This window comes from Glossina fuscipes, unplaced genomic scaffold, assembly GCF_014805625.2.
Source record: "Glossina fuscipes isolate IAEA_lab_2018 unplaced genomic scaffold, Yale_Gfus_2 26, whole genome shotgun sequence".
Lineage (NCBI taxonomy): Eukaryota > Metazoa > Arthropoda > Insecta > Diptera > Glossinidae > Glossina > Glossina fuscipes.
Genome location: NW_023998421.1, coordinates 3654428 through 3671136, shown reverse-complemented (window position 1 = coordinate 3671136; position 16709 = coordinate 3654428). Strand labels below are relative to the sequence as shown.

Below are 16709 nucleotides of genomic sequence, written 5' to 3'. Positions count from 1 at the left end.
TGTATCCAGTATTAACTTGTATTGAAACGATCACACGAGTTATCAGTATTAAGATTAACTTGCATATGCATAATCTACGGTGTATGAATAAATAAACTATAAATTAGGCACGCATTAAGAAATATTGAATCTAATTATGGAGATCGATTGATTCGGTTATTTTCAATTATTAATGTATGTGTATGTGTATGTAAGTAAGAGTGCGAATATATTTTGGTTTTTTCTAAAAACCGGTTATTTTTTTTAGAGAGATTAAATACTAAATACTCTTTACTCTATATGTCAAAGTTGAAAGCCCTAAGCAAACCTTTGACATTATTATAATAAAAAATGAAAACTGAAAAAAAATAATCTAAAACTTTATTGCTTGCTTTCTGACAAATCATTGACTAATTTTTGAACGTAACTCTCGTCTCGTTATCGAGCTTTGGTCTCGATAGCAGATTTCAAATTTGGGCTTATAGTTTTTCCTATCGAGCAACATTCAATGAATAATATGTCGACAATATCCGATAGCAACTGAATTATGCTCGATATCGATATCGATATCAAATGGAAAATATTTTCATATTTTTCCTCGAACGTAAAATACCGTACCGAGCTTCATATTCAAATTAATGAACATAGAAAGATTACTTATTCTCAGAAATTCGAAAATGTAAGTAAATGTAGTCTTTCATACTTTTTTCATACTTGATATAATAAAATGATGAAAAACGATAAATGCATACGATTATTAAAGAGAAAATTTTCGGGGAAAAATAAGAAGTGGAAATATAAAATTACCAGAAACCACTTAAAAACTACTCTAGTAATTAATGATGGCATCCGTTGCTTTCGATAAGTGAACTTCAAATTTTTCTAAACCTTCCCATACAATATATATTTGTTTGCATCAGTTTATGCTTTTATAATCTACACCCATTTGTAGTGCAAGGATACATTAACTTGTAACAGAGACGCAGAAGGACTTGAGATAAACTCATCTTTTATTATACCCAACGATTCAGAACTACTTTTTTAGCTTGTCTATCCGACTGTCCATTTTGTTTTATTATGTGGCCGCAATTTTTGATCCAAGAACGAACACTGTTGAAAATGACTTGTTTGGATAGGACTATATTTTTCGATCACTTCCCACGTAACGCCTTATTTAGAAAAGTTCTTATATGAATTACTATAGAGCGGTGTAGGGCATGTAGGGTGGTGGGCCGCAGTCTACCATAGTTTTTTTACTTGAGTTTCTTAATGCTTGCGGGAGGTTTTTATTTGAAAGATTTTAATTTTTCCCATAATTTTTTTTCCCAAATTTTACGTTTAGTTTGTTTACGTTTGCTTACGTTCCCCCCTTTTCATTGCACCGACGATATCACAAATATTTCATTGTAAACGCAATGAATGAAAAATCTAATCCGATACGAAAGCTATTGAGTATCATGATGAAGCCAAAAGATGATCGTGTCGGTTACACAATACACGATAAATCGATGACGAGATACGTAAACCGATCCGCAGTATTTTGATGAGTCTAAATGTGGCATCAAATTTCAGATTTATTAACGAAGTTTTCATTTCACAATCTAAGAAAACAAAAACAACTGCGAAACAATTCAATTCACTTCTGATCTCAAGCGACCCATGAAATGATAAGCATTAAGTGACTCCAAATTTTCACACGGATCCACATAGATGTCACTGTCTGCTACTACCTCTGCAATCCTTACTACATATCTTTAATACTTTGCCGTTTGCGGTGTGCTCACCAAACTGAAAATTCCAGTTGTCTTATTCTGAACTGAATAATTCATTGCATTATATAACATGGCATTTAATTTGCCATTAACAATTTTCTTTCCGGTCGATTCAAAAAACATTTTTGCTATATCCTAATGTCTAGAAAAATTAAGTTCCGCGGTCATCGGAGACAATCCTTCTCCCTATTCTTGGTTACATATGTTTGTAAAAGAAGTCTGAACTTTGGAACGCAGCATTCTAGAAAAATTTTCGTGAACCACATGTTGATCCATTTAAATAGAATCTGTGGTCGCGACCCTATGACTGAAAAGAATAGCGCATAACGTGATGTGGAAGCGCTCATAGCTAAAGCAAACTTACACCCTTCTCGATAACAATGCGGAATCGATCGACCCACTAGCACTGCAAGGTTTTTCCAACAGCACAGATATCACCGTCTTATTGATTAAATGTAATAGAGAAACTGGCCAAGCTAACTGTTGCTAGTACATCAAGTACCTCCTATGTAAAGTTTTGAAACGTGAAGCCTCCGCTCAAGTTGAAATTTTAAATATATTGACCTGTATTTTATTTTTAATAGTATGCTAAGTTCATGGGGGAGTGTGCAACACCCAGAAGAAGATAGGCCTACCTTTTAATATATCAAATCGCCAAAACCTGAATCAATCTAAGCTTGTCTGTCCCTCTGTCCGCTATTTTGTCTTCAAACTAATGTCGAAATTTTCGAGATATTCTTATCAAATTTTGTACACCGATTTGTTTCGGCCCAAGGACATTTTCGACCACTTTCAATATAAGACGTTATTTGAAAAGTCGTTGCATGAACAAAGCCATTTAGGATATGTAATGTTGACCTGCGTTCTTTTACTCATTGTAATTAAATTAAAAACAAAAACTTTAAATACTGTTAACAAACTCATTATATATATGATATATTCTTTGTTTCCCTTTCCCACTCTCAGAAGATTTTCATTTCTGTTAGCACTTATTCAATTACTGCTAGAGGGAAAAAGTAAATTGGTAAATTCATGAAGAATTCTAATTAAATTGAAAAAAACTTACACTTTGTATGTGGTCTCTAACGCATGCTTTTGTTTAACAAAAGGAGCGAAGAACTGAGTAAATATCTAACGTCGAAACAATGTATATAAAAAGATATATATATATATATATATATATATATACAACACCTTTATTTTAAACTCAAGCCAAAAATTTAATAACAGCAATATCTTTTTACACATATAACTTTCATATTATGAGGCCACTAGTATTAGTAAACTTTTATTATATGTGAGTAAATACGTAGAGAAATACTCAGAAATGCACACAATTACTTTTAACAACTTCAGCCGTGACTTAAATAGAATTTCTCCGAAAAATAATCTTAAAGTTAGTTTTCAACTTAAAAATACAAACTAAACCGAAAAAATTCATAATTTTTTTTTTTTTTTAGACAAATGTACACAACGCAATAACTTAGCTTAGCCACGCACGTATATATGTATGTATATTCATTTATACAATATACAGACAAATTGTTTGCGTTTAAAGATAAAAAAAAAAAAAAGCTAAAATTATTTTCTTGGAATTAAAATTGCAAATTATACATTTTGAACAAACACTCTTTTCGACACTTTAGTAGGAATTTCATAAGCAATGAAACAACGAACGTACGCAGATTGAAATACAATTTTAAACAAGAATATATATATATATATATATATATGTATTTATATGTATATAAGAAAAGCAACAGAAAACCCTTATTAATAATTCTCTGCAAAAACCGGGTAAAGGACAGGACCCTCACACTGAAAAGAAGCACATGGCACAGCTTTCATGTGTACTGCAAACAAATTTCGATTCTATGGAAAAGTAAAATGAAAAAAAAAAAAACGAAAACGAAAAAGTAAAAGAAACTAAACCAAAATTCTTTGTATACATATATATATATATATGAATAAAAGGTAAAGCGAATAATATGAAAGAGAAATGTAAAGAAAATATGTGACTCAAAACAAGTTCTTACCACAATGTGTCCTTTGTATATGAAAGTACGCATAGCTGCCGCCTATTGCAGTTGAGTCGGAGCAGATTTCTGCGAATCTCCACAGAGAGCGCAAACAGTGCAGTCGCCGGATATTTCGTACGAAATATTTCTCCTTCACTGTATATTGTATTGAACAGTTGACTGACTAATTTAACTAGATTCTGCTCTATGCACATTTCGCGGAATTTTAATAACGTTGGCCAAGCTACGAAATATTATCATACTGGATATCACTACCTATTCTATGTGCGTATATTAACATCGTGCGGATGTTTGCAATTTTGAAATAAATTCGGTTCTGCAATTTTACCAAAACTATTCCAATACGATTGAAGTTTTTCTCTTCGTGCATTGCTCAAATATATATTTGCCCTCAAGCTACATCTAAGTTGCAGTTTTTGACATATTGTGATAACATTTGTCACAACGGGCGTTTTGGTGAAAGAGCGGACCCATTTTTACAAAGGCATTGAGTCGTAGCGTTTTTACACTCGCTATCCGTATTCATGTGAGAAAGTTGTTATATGAAGAAGAAATTTGCAACATATCTCGATAACTAAAAATTTTGAAATTACTGAAGAGGAGAATTTTAGCATAGCTTTGCATGGAATGGACAACGCTTTGAACTTCTTCACAAGCGAACAGTCTTATGGAAACCAATTTTTTAGTAAAGCGCTTAACTTGTAGTATTTTGTAGTGAAAATTTATTATATCTCGTATATATATATATATATTTACCGCACTAAATCCAGACCGCTTAGGTCTATTCTTTGGACTCCACGCCGTACATTGACTTTCATAAAAAGGAAGTCTCTAGATGCAAAAAAGGTATAATTTTTACTACCTTACAACGAAAATAGGAGCACACCTAATATTACCTTAATTATTATATATTTTTGAAATACAGAATATATGCGAAACTTTGCTTTAACAGGTTTGCATATATATGTGGATTTTTCATTCACTTCACCACACAGTTAGGTAGAACGTTCACTTTACTTTTTTTCAATCGTTTCTCTATAAGTAATGAAATCTAAAATGTTTTCTGCTTCTTCTTCTTAAAATCCATGATGATGATGATGATGATGATTCACTACGCAAAGGGGAAAAGGTTCAGTGCGAATACGAAGCTGCCAGAGAATTCATGTTTTATTAATTTGCGTACACGTCACTTGGACACTTGGAGTACAGGGAAATATTAAGGTTGCGCGGACGGTTCTAAAACCCAGAAAGGCTTCAAACAGACCCATATTTTATTATGCTTGTCTGTCCGCCTGTCCATCTAATGTCTGCTCAGGTGCTTTGTGATCAATTGGTACACTGGCATGGTTTGACTCAAGAACGAACGCTATTGAAAATTATTTGTATCGGACAATTGTTTTGACCGCTACCCATATAATATAAAATATAATATACATAATATAATGTCGCCATAAGGAAAACTAACGAAATTTTAATAATTTCGCGATAAAAATCGCTTAGCAATTTAAATTAGGTTGAAAACTTTCGATAGGATGGGCCAATTTTTCGAACCCCTTACTACCTGACTCTTTATTTGGTAAAAAGATCTAAATTTCAATAATTTTGATGAAAATAGTAATAATAATTTGAAGTACAAACTTAATTCAATCAAAAGCCAGTCCATTTTTTCAATCCCAAACCAATATAAAGGTTTCAATGTAAAATAAGGCCGTATAAGCCATAACAATCTAACTTTTAATATTTTGTGGTAAGAATTTGTCCTAAGCAAATCACCCATAGGTAATTTGTATGAAATAGATATAGGTTTTAGACCGCGCCGCATGTACAGTTACTCGAACCAGCTGGAATAAAATAACACCTTTGAGGAATAAATTAAATTTGCTAAATTTAGACCATATTAACATTTGAGCACCCTACAATATGAAGGCTTTCATAAAACTAATGTATAACTTTTTATCTATTATTAATTAAGCGAAATAGTGTAGGGTACGTAATAGTCCCGACTACAGCATTCTTACTTGTTTTGTAAATAATACACTATCGCTGTAATAAAAGGTAGGACAGGGACAGGGATAACTCACGACCTTTTGTATACAGCCGTGTAAACTTAATATGTACTGTACCGTTAAGTGATGTAGAGTATAATAATAGTTTTTTTTTTTTTTTTTTTCTCGGTTTGCATCAAAATTTTTGATGAAATTTTAATTTTTTTCCAAAATTACTTTTAAAATTTTCTTCACTCGACTCTATGAATTTTTGAAACCAAAATCTACGAAATATTTTATGGATATTCTCGTTAAGAATGCTTAAGGATTACGAATAATAATAATAATAGCCGTGTTGATGAACATGAAGGTTCTTAAAAATGCATAAAGAGAGGAAATTATTACAATTTTCTTTGAATTTAATAATAAGCGTAAATGCCAAATAAACATTTTTCTATTATGATTTTCACGAAATTAATTTATTGTCTGTTGTTGGAAAGAAGAAAATAAAATAATGTTCAATTATATTTCTAGGAATCATTTATGCCGCAGTTGCTTGTTTACGTTCTTTAAAGTTGTTAATGGCCTTTTGTTGCTGTTGTTTTCATTTTACTTTCCGTTCAAATTTATGCACCGACGCAATTCAATCGACGCTGAAACACGTTCGTTATATATATATATATTTAATTCCTGGAATACAGATAGATGTGTACATTTTTTTTTATATCTTTTATACGTACATATATATATATGTATATTTTGTTATATAATTTAATCGCAGCGCTTTCAACCTCCAGAACTGTCCTTTAGAGATACTTTACAGATCGAAGTCATATTGTGTGTATATAAGATTTGGATACGCAAAGAACGATAACTGCCATATCCATGCGTCTCTGTGATGTTGGTGCTCTCCAAGCTTATTTAATTCGAATTAGAAACACGTGCAATAGACGAAGCCTGCCAATGAGTACAAAACGAAAACACTTACAATCGCTGAGAAGTAGGGAAATCATATTCGGTCCGGACTGACTCTTCTATACCCACTACCGCTATCCTAAAAGAACTAAAGAATAGGAAAAAACTGAATTTTCACAATATATAATATTGGATGGGCGTGGCTGATTTTTTCCCTTTTTTTGGAATAAATATGAAAATTTATATCATGTATCGGTTACAGTTTATGAATAGTGACCCAAAAACACGAATAGAAAAAGTATTCTCGATTTTTGTTGCATAGACTTGTGGACGTTATAGGGACATGTTCAAGTTCTTTTGAAAATTCGTTAGCAATATTTTCATTTTTTCAAAGACAGAAGGTTCATCGCAAATACTAGCCAGCCGGGCGAAAGGACAAACGTGCAACATTATACAGGTTTTGATAACAGAAAATTAACTTTTGATACACTGTACTATTGGGCAGGCATGGCCGATTTGCAAACCGCGAATACCTAACATTTTATTTCATAATCTTTTGTCACTTTGCTATACCGTCATGTCTGTGAAACTTTTGCAGGCTCTAGCCTGACCCAAGGAATCATTACAGTTCGCTTGCAGAAAGCTGACAAAGTCTGCTCAGAACTTTACAACTAAGCTATTTTGGGCTTGTCCTGCTGCCTTCTCTATTTGACCAACTCTGAACGATTATTTGCCTTAATTGCTCGCTTTAATCGCTTTAGCTTTTGAGAGTAGGGAATAGAATCGCACAATCGCTGCGAGTGTTGCCGCCGTCGGCGCAGCTTTGATTTTACTAAATGAAATGATTTAAATTGACTTATTCATCTCTACTCAACAAACCCAAAAAAAAAAAAAAAAAAAAAAAAAAAAAATTGACTTATGAGTTACTTTAAGAGCAATTGTAATGCTTAATATATATATATAAATGAAAGATCATTGGATATGAAATGTGTTCAATCTGCTCGCATCGTTGATTTCGTCCAGTAAGAGTGACTGCAAGCAAATTATGCTGAAATACCTAATTCATGTAATGAATTTACGTTTAACGAAAGTCACTTTTAAATCATTATAAATGTACAAATATATATATATATATATATAAAAAAAAAGGTGCTTACAAAAACGAATCAATTTTTTTATTTTCAGAAAAAACGTGCAGCAAATGAAGAACAGAAAAAAAAGTCTACATATCCATAAATAAATACAAATTGTAAAATAGAAGATAGAGAGGAAGAAAAAGAAAACGAAAAACAAACGTGTCCCACATTGCAATAAGTTAACTTCCGATGGGGCACCGCTTTAGTAAGACTGCTGCTAATGCCGCTGCTACAACAACATCAACAACAAAAGCAAATCATATAGCTACAACGTTAACACCCTCAAGCAGTGCAATACCTAATATATTAACGGAAACATTACAACCGCAACATCAAATAACGCACACGAGTAGAATACCAATACCGGCGCATAACGGTAATCATTTAATAGGGCCTACAATAAATTTACAAATACAAGACAGTCCAACGGGTGTACAAAACCAGCGGCAACAAGTTACAGCCAGTTATAATTCTTTAACGGGAAGAGCAACAACGACGGATATTCTACAGCAATCAAGCAACAGCGGCAGCTTAACATCGATTAATAATTTATCGTGTAGTCGTCAGATAATCATTAAAATTCAATTGGCCAAAATGGAGAACGGAAACGATCAACCAACAACAACGACAACAACAACAACAACAACCTGTTTATCAGTACCACAAGGTACAAGTGTATCATCATTAGAAACACTGGTAACTGATGCCAATTGCAATAATTTGGAAACGGCCACAGCTGCAACGGCGACGAGTGCTCAAATATTAAATGTTACTTTTAATCGTAATTCCTCGCCTCAGTCAGTGACCGCACTGACTACTGCAAAAAGCACTGGCAATTCAACGAGTCATACGCTGACCCATGCCACCATACCAGCTAGTTCAAATAACAATTACACATTAACAACATGCGGCGCTAATGGAGATACTTTAATAGCAAATGAATCATGTTCAGCTGAATGGTTAGCTCATTTGAATAACATCAATTTTAATGATAATTTGTTAAAAGGGAATACAATGGGATATTATGGAGAAGGATCTCCCCATACAGTGAACAGTGAAGGTAAGTTAAAATTTGAAAAAAATATATATATATATATATTTTTTTTTTTTTTTTGGAAATTATTTTCTTGAAGAATTTGCTTCTCAATGGAAATTATTTATATTTTGTAGAAGTCGGTAGCGAAGCAACATGCAATACAAATAATGCGTTGTTAGCATCCACAAAAACAGCAACAGAAGCATTGACAAAGCGTAGATGTCGTAAATGTAGTTGTCGTGATGCATTCAGGCGCATTTTGGATCCCACTTCATCACGAACAACTAATAAATCATCAAAACAAACACGGCACACACAGGAACAAAAACGTAAAGAGAATCTGCAACAACAAGCACAACAAAACCATTCCAAATGCACTATCATCAACACCAAAAGCAATACGAATAGCATTAGCAATAATAATAATAGTTCCCCACACAGCAGCAGCAGCAGCAGCAGCAGCAGCAATACTAAAAATAGCACAACAAGCACATCATGTGCGTTGTTGACGACCACAACGGCGACTAATACGAATCATTCCATAACGCCATCAACAGTTGTTGCTTCAATATCACAACTACCAATGCAAGCTGAGCCCCCTGCCACTGCAAATAGCAATGCTAGTAGTGGTGGCATCAATAAAACGGCAACCAATCAATTATCAATATGGTCCCCCAGCAGCACCGGCACTGGCAATGGCGGTGATGTTTTTATACCGATTTCAACACCGCAATTTGTCGTGGTACAGTGTGCGATTGTGAACGCGACCACGGCTACTGCAACACAAGACACGACAAATACGTTAACGAGAGCTGCAATTGTTAATGCAAATGAAAATACTGCAAGCCCTTCCATGAATTCTACCGAAACGACGGCAGCTTTAGTTTCATTGCGGAATGCAAATGTAACTATGTCAACATCTAACGGCCCGATAGTGCATTCTCAAGTGGATTTTTGTCATTATTTGGTACCAGATTTGGTGCGCATAACAAATTCCAGTTTTTATTGGGGTAAAATGGATAGATACGAAGCCGAACGTTTACTAGAGGGCAAACCGGAAGGTACATTTCTTTTACGTGATTCAGCTCAGGAAGAATTTTTATTTTCGGTCACCTTTCGGAAATATGGACGTTCGCTGCACGCTCGCATAGAGCAAAGTGGTCATCGGTTCAGGTATTGAGCATCATCGTATTTTTCATATATATATATATATATATATATATATATGTAACCTATTGTTATTGTTATTTACAGTTTTGATTGCCATGATCCTGGTGTGTTTACAGCTGCCACTGTTACAGGCCTCTTGGAACATTACAAAGATCCGGCATGTGTTATGTTTTTTGAACCTATGCTTACTATACCGTTACATCGCCGAACATGTTTCTCGTTACAACAACTATGTCGTGCCACAATTGTCTCGCATACAACGTATGATGGTATAAATGAATTAGAGTTGCCGGCACGTCTTAAATCGTATCTCAAAGAATATCATTACAAGCAAAAACTAAGAGTTAAACCATTTGATGAGCCTTTCTATGCGGCCTGTGCCTAGTGTCCACTTCAAACGCCAGGCACTGGCCGATCGCGTTTCAAATATCATCAGTATCATGCGATCATGGAAAATGCACGAGCAACAACGGGTGTATTGGCGAGGCCATCAACTTTATCGGAGGATAAGCTTTCCGATTTGGATGAATTGAGCGATTTACATCAAGCTAGCGCTGTTTTAACTTACGTACAGCACTCGACATTGTATGGTAATCGAAATCGAAATCGAAATCGAAATCGAAATCAAAATTTGGAAAATAATTCAATTGTTAATAGCACGCATAAAGCCTTGCGTGAACATTTAACTAATTTACCGCAACGTATGTTTAATATGTTAACGCGTATGTCAAATAATTTGAATTGCTATCATCCTCCTCCGAGTGCTGACACGGCCCTAGATAATGATTCGAACGCTTCTCCGAGAGCATCCAATAGTTTTTAAACACGAATAGATTATAAATTTATTTATTATTAGCTGATATACATACAGACAGACAATCTCCAGTGAATTAAAATTAGTAAAAAAAAAAAAAATGAAAAAAACACAAACACCAAAATCAAACAAACGAATTCAAAATGAATTCTAAATTGTGTATTATCAAAATATTATGGATGTTAACGCTAGATACGCTAATAGAAAATAAATATTAATTAAACTAACGTACAGAACTACATATAAATCTATCCATTTGTTATATGTATGTGCATATATTATTGGCATACTTATGAAAACATTGCTGAAGACTTTATTATTTAATTTATTTATAATACAAATTTTTAGTTATTGTTGATTAATAAAAACAAGTTATTATATTCGGACTTTTCCTTATTTAAAAGTATTTATTTATATAAGAATGCATTTATTTATTTTCAATTTTCAATTTTTTTTTTTTTTTTTGTTTTTTTTTTTTCTCACAATTGTATTTATTTAGAACTTTGTCTGTTTCGTTTTAATCGTAAGATCGTTTATGTTCTTTTTTTTCTAATTTATTTTTACATATCCTTTTTTGCTTATAAACTATTATCTTATATGAATTGTAAATAAAATAAAAAATATTTACATTTGTTTTTGTTACCGCATATTCATTTCATTCATTTTTCATTAAATATTTATTAACATACACGATCCAATATAATACAATTCTCTTGTATTAATGTTTTCCTATACACATACATATCCTTTAATCCAAAACATGTCATGTATTATTTTTAAATTTTAATTTTAAACTTGAACAATTATAAAGTGTATAGTGTATCTCTCGGTCTCTTTGGGGCCATCATTTCAATTATGTTTTATTATTTTAATTACGTAACGTATATAACGTTGACAAACACAAGCGCAAAGAGAAAACATGTTAAAATTGACTGATGACAATCTCTTTTGATATTCACATTTTTTTAATTCCAAATTAAGAAAATTTTCAAACTAAAAGTAAACGACTTTTGCTATACGGCTTGGTCACCTCTCCCACTACTATATATGTCGATGTATGTGTAAGTAAAACTCAACAATTGTATATATAAAAAGAAACTATATTTCTATAGTTTTGAATAAATCAAATGATCAGAAAACAAAAATCAAGAACAACAACAATAATAATAAAGAAAGTATTAATTAAATTAAAACTGTCCAGGTTTTTTTCAATTTTGTGCGCTTATGTAGGTGTGTACTAAATTGTATTCATTTATATCATCTAATGGGGATCATGTGAAAAGAAGTTTCAAATTGAAATTTTAGAAAAGCACGTAAGACCGTAATCAATACGTAAGGAGACGAGGAAAGACGACTATGGAGAGAAGGAGGTATGAAATGCCGGATCACTGCATTAGAAATCTTACAATATTGTATTCCCAATTGAAAAAGAAGGCTCTCCATTTACAATCTTTTTTATTTTCTTTATTTTGTTTTATGACGAATATGAAAGCGAACGAAGTTATTTGAGGATGGTCAGAAACTTTACCACCAAAAAAAAACTTCTTTTGGTAACATTTCATCAATTAGTAAAATGTTGCTAAGGAAACAGAGTACACGTATGTGTAGGATTTCTAGTCTCGTTTTAAGGCGGTAAAAATACTAATAAGATAACAGTGTATATAAATATGTTTAGAGGTGTAAAAGCTTGTAATTATTAGAATATATAATTCATTATACCTATTTTTTAATCGTAGGAAGCCATGGACATTTTATTAGTAGGCTCTACTCTTAACTCTCAGCTTGTTGATAGATTGCAGCAGCTGCGACGTGGGGCCATCAACCTCCGTCGAGGCAGCAGAGCGGAGGTTAAGAAAACGGCGTCATGAAGTCCACCTCCAACCAGTGAACGAGCATGTACTCCAGGGGGAACATGTAGTGCACGAGGCAGTGCACGTAATCGTTGATATACGCTTTCCATGAAATCAAAATTAAAGATAATACACCTTGAGCAGCGGGAGGAAGAGTTTTGTCCAATCCTTTCAACAAACAAAAAGACTTGTGTGGATATAAAAAGCGGACAGCCCGCCAGCATGAAGAGGGAGGAAGTCTGAGACAAGAGTCGCAAACGAATCTGACTACTATCGCTTTGCCTGTAAGTGAAAAAGCTAAAGCGAAAACTCATGGTCAGAAAGAAGTGCGAAAACAACACGAGGTAAAAAGTGGAGGCAGCTCATTGAGTAAGTATGCCCAATCGGTAGTTGATATGCCTTAAGTAACTCAGCGGTCATTTAAGCTAAAACTAAGCCTGTTTAAACCGCACTGAGATTTGAGCCGGCGAGCAAAGATTTTGGCCATCTTAGCGTAAAAAATGGATTTAAAACTTATTCATATAAAAAGATGTCTTAACGTTTTTTTTTAAATGAAAGTTCTTGAACGAACCATAGATTGCTTGCATACATACAAAGCAAGCAATAATAATTCCATCAAGCATATCGTTAAACAAGACAAATGATAAGTTTGCCAATTCCCTTTGGTTTCTAAGCTTGAAAGCCGTTAGGGAAGTAATGCTTCCTAACTTCCATTAAAACTATTAAAGAAACGACAGATAAAATAAATGGACTGCAGGCAGTAAATGCTTCTCCAAGAGAAAGCCAACATGTCTAGCTCTAAAAACAATTTCTTCTCAGCAGACGTCGCTCTATGTTTGCAGCGCTTCAAAAAAGTTAGATTCTAAAAGATTCTGAAAAGCCTTTCCTGTTGCTGTATATTAATTTATATAATTTAGATTTAAATATAAATAGCTTTATTTATATAATAGCTTTATTAATACATTTAAAAATATATATAAAAGAAATTATTATTCTTTTTAATGGTTTGCTGATTGTTTCCGATTCTCTTTCCTTGACTTGGTCGCTTTTGCTCTTCCATCATCTCCTCTTCTATCATCATCTCTAGATGTATATAAAGTGTTTTGGAAAATACGCGAACTTATTTAATTTTACAAGTTATCAACTCAATGTCGTGGGTTCAAATCTCAAGTGCGGTAGAGTTTTTTTTTTTGCTAGCGCTTTAAGAGAAAAAAATTTATGCTCCGGCTAAATTTATAATAATAACAATAATAATAATAATTTTACAAGTTAGCTTAGAATTAAACCATGATAATTTTTAAACAAAGTCCTCGCTAAATTCCCTGTTGAAAGGCAAAGCACAGAGTCGCTTATAATAAATAAATGGTTAAAGCTCAACTTAACCGACAAAAGGGGGTTCAATTCTGTTAAATAACACACCAAAAAAAGCACAAAGCCGTCGGCAAAACACAAATTTTTAAATGCAAACCCGTCAATTTTTCATGCCACATTGATAAATTGTCAAAATTGGCTAACTAGTCTTTCTTTAAAAATCGTTTTTCTCTTTTCTTTTTCTCCTCTAGATGTTTTGGAAAATACGGGAGCTAAATTTCTTTAATTTTACAAGTTAGCCTAAACGAAGAGCGCCATAATTTTTAAATTAAAAGGCAAAGCACAAAGTTGCTTGTAATAAATAGCAAAAGGCAAAAAATGGCAACTCTGTTGAATAGTTAAATGCCCAACTAACAACTTAAATGGTAACGCCATTCAGCTCAGCAAATTAGCAGACTGAACAAAAGTCCAACTCTGTTAAATGCAAAGCCGTCGGCAAAACAAAGGATAAATCAAAACAATATGAAACTATTTTTTATCTTTTATTTTATTGTGCTCGGTCTATTTGAAAGCCTATTCGTAACGAATAAAAGAAATATAGCTATTGAGGCCAATTAGCAGGAAATAATATTAAATTCCTTTTTTATTATCCAACAAGCAACTATTTTTACATTGCTAATCCCGTAAAAACAATCCGGCATCTCCTTTGTTTATTCCTTGCTTTATCTATGGATGCTTGTTGTTGATATCGATTCATATTCTTGATGAGTTTGTGAAAATTTTTTATTTAAATTCACTTATCGCACAATATCACCGCTATATATTAATATAACAATCATAACATAGCGTGAATAAATATTATTTTTCTGTTCTTCCCTATTACGAAACTGTTGTTAATCTTTTTGATCTGGCAAGACTACGTACTTCCCTCAATACATCATCTAAATAGCGATTGTCAAAAAAGACAATCGAAAATAAAAGAAAACAATAAGAAAAAACAAAATGAAAAATCAAATGTGAAAAATTGTAAAAACCCGCGTAATTTTAACAAATTTTATTAATTTGTTCAAGTGGAAACGTCTTAAATATTAACAATTTTATATTCTTAAAGGATACGCGGTAAAAATCAGAAATATAAAAGATTAAGTCTAACTTTTATGGTTGCCCTCCAACGCACACTTTAATTCTCGTTGAAAACGCTATGCCTGACATCTTTTTTTAACGCGAGTGTTTGTTTTTTTTTTTCTTTCAAGTCGTAGAATCAAAAAAGAACGAACTTTAAATAGTGAAATTATTTAATGTAATTATGGCCACTAGCCGAGCGACGGAAGTGTTCGATGTGGATTTATTTGAAACACGATTGGAGGCACTTAAGGACACGCAGGATGGAATACAACAAATGTCGGCGTGGTGCTTGCAGCAACGTGGACATCACAAGAAAATCGTAGCCGCCTGGTTGAACGTCTTTAAACGAGGTAGAATAGAAATAAAAAATTCCTCTTTCTTTGAAGAAAAGCGATTAAAGAAATGAAATTTTGCATTTTAGTGCGCGTAGAACATCGTTTAATATTGTTTTACTTAGCCAACGATGTTATACAGTATAGCAAACGCAAGCGTTATGAGTTCGTAGAAAGTTGGGCTACTGCTTTACAAAAGGCCACTACAATGGTTCGGTAAGCTTATCCTGGGTATGTTAGGTAAAAAGTTAAAAGTAACTTCATATACTCTTTTTGCCTTGCAGGGATGAAAAAGTTAAAAATAAAATATTACGCATTTTCAATATTTGGGAGCAACGTGAAATCTACACTGAAGAGTATTTAAGTGATCTGTGTGGTCTACTGAATATATCGCCACCTAAGAAATCACATGTGATCATTGAGTCAGACGATTTTCAGAATAGTAATTTGGTAGCCAGTGTACGAGAATGTGTCGAACTTTCCGAGATGACCGACAAAAGTTTTAAGAAATTACCAAAAACGCCAAGTTGTGATATAAATATCATCAAGCAACAATTGAAAGATAAAAGTCATTCGGACGATGTTGAAAAGGAAATTGAACGCTATATCACTTATATTGAGGCGTTTAATAAGAATTTACAGGCTGAAATCAAGAGTCGCAAGGTCGTCCTGAACAATTTAGATACGGCCATTAAATTCTACGCCAACCAACGTGGTGAAGTTAAAGTTGTTGTTAGTGTAAGTGTTAAATAACTTTTATTATCAATTGTTTATACAGTAATCAATTTTCCACCAACCGACTTTTTTTCAAAAGGCTTACAAAAATTTTGGTAGCCGTATAAAGTTGGTCAAAAAGAAATTGGATGAGATAAGTCCTAATCTACCTAGCCCCATACCATCGCCGGACGTGAATGCTCCGTCACCAGAGCCGGATACCGATTTGCAATTACCCGATGAACAATCGCCGATCTCTATGGTAAGGAATGTAATTTCCATATTGTCCTCTGCATATTTCATTTGTGTTTTGTTTTACAATTTTAGGATTTTTTAAAAAGTAGCTTTAACGGTTATTCTAGTTACCTGGATGGTAATTTGCCCTTCGACGTTAATGATTTTAAACGTAAAGAGAATTCCTTGAAGTCTTCAAGTAAGCTATACATCATATAATTAGTAATACCTTAGAGCGTGTACACCAACGACTATATTTCTATTTTCACTGAATCATAGAAACACCATAATAATCTT

The 16709-nt window shown here is 33.1% G+C and overlaps 2 protein-coding genes across 4 annotated transcripts in view; both read left to right on the top strand.

The window, feature by feature from the left end:
• The first annotated feature begins 7907 nt into the window (after positions 1 to 7907).
• Positions 7908 to 10439, top strand: LOC119635542 (putative GPI-anchored protein pfl2). Its single transcript, XM_038030387.1, has 3 exons — positions 7908 to 8886; positions 8997 to 10035; positions 10117 to 10439. The coding sequence occupies exons 1-3, from the start codon at positions 8016 to 8018 to the stop codon at positions 10415 to 10417; spliced, it is 2211 nt and encodes a 736-aa protein (XP_037886315.1). The 5' UTR covers positions 7908 to 8015; the 3' UTR covers positions 10418 to 10439.
• A 4614-nt stretch (positions 10440 to 15053) lies between these two features.
• LOC119635334 (regulation of nuclear pre-mRNA domain-containing protein 2) overlaps positions 15054 to 16709 on the top strand; it is a 7688-nt gene continuing 6032 nt past the window's right edge. For 2 of the 3 annotated variants that reach the window (XM_038030109.1, XM_038030111.1), the window contains exons 1-5: positions 15054 to 15482; positions 15554 to 15680; positions 15749 to 16202; positions 16279 to 16440; positions 16506 to 16611. In XM_038030109.1, the coding sequence (XP_037886037.1) occupies positions 15314 to 15482; positions 15554 to 15680; positions 15749 to 16202; positions 16279 to 16440; positions 16506 to 16611 (1018 nt within the window). In that variant the 5' untranslated portion in view covers positions 15054 to 15313. The remainder of the gene's footprint in view (positions 15483 to 15553; positions 15681 to 15748; positions 16203 to 16278; positions 16441 to 16505; positions 16612 to 16709) is intronic. The other variant, XM_038030110.1, reaches the window with a different exon arrangement.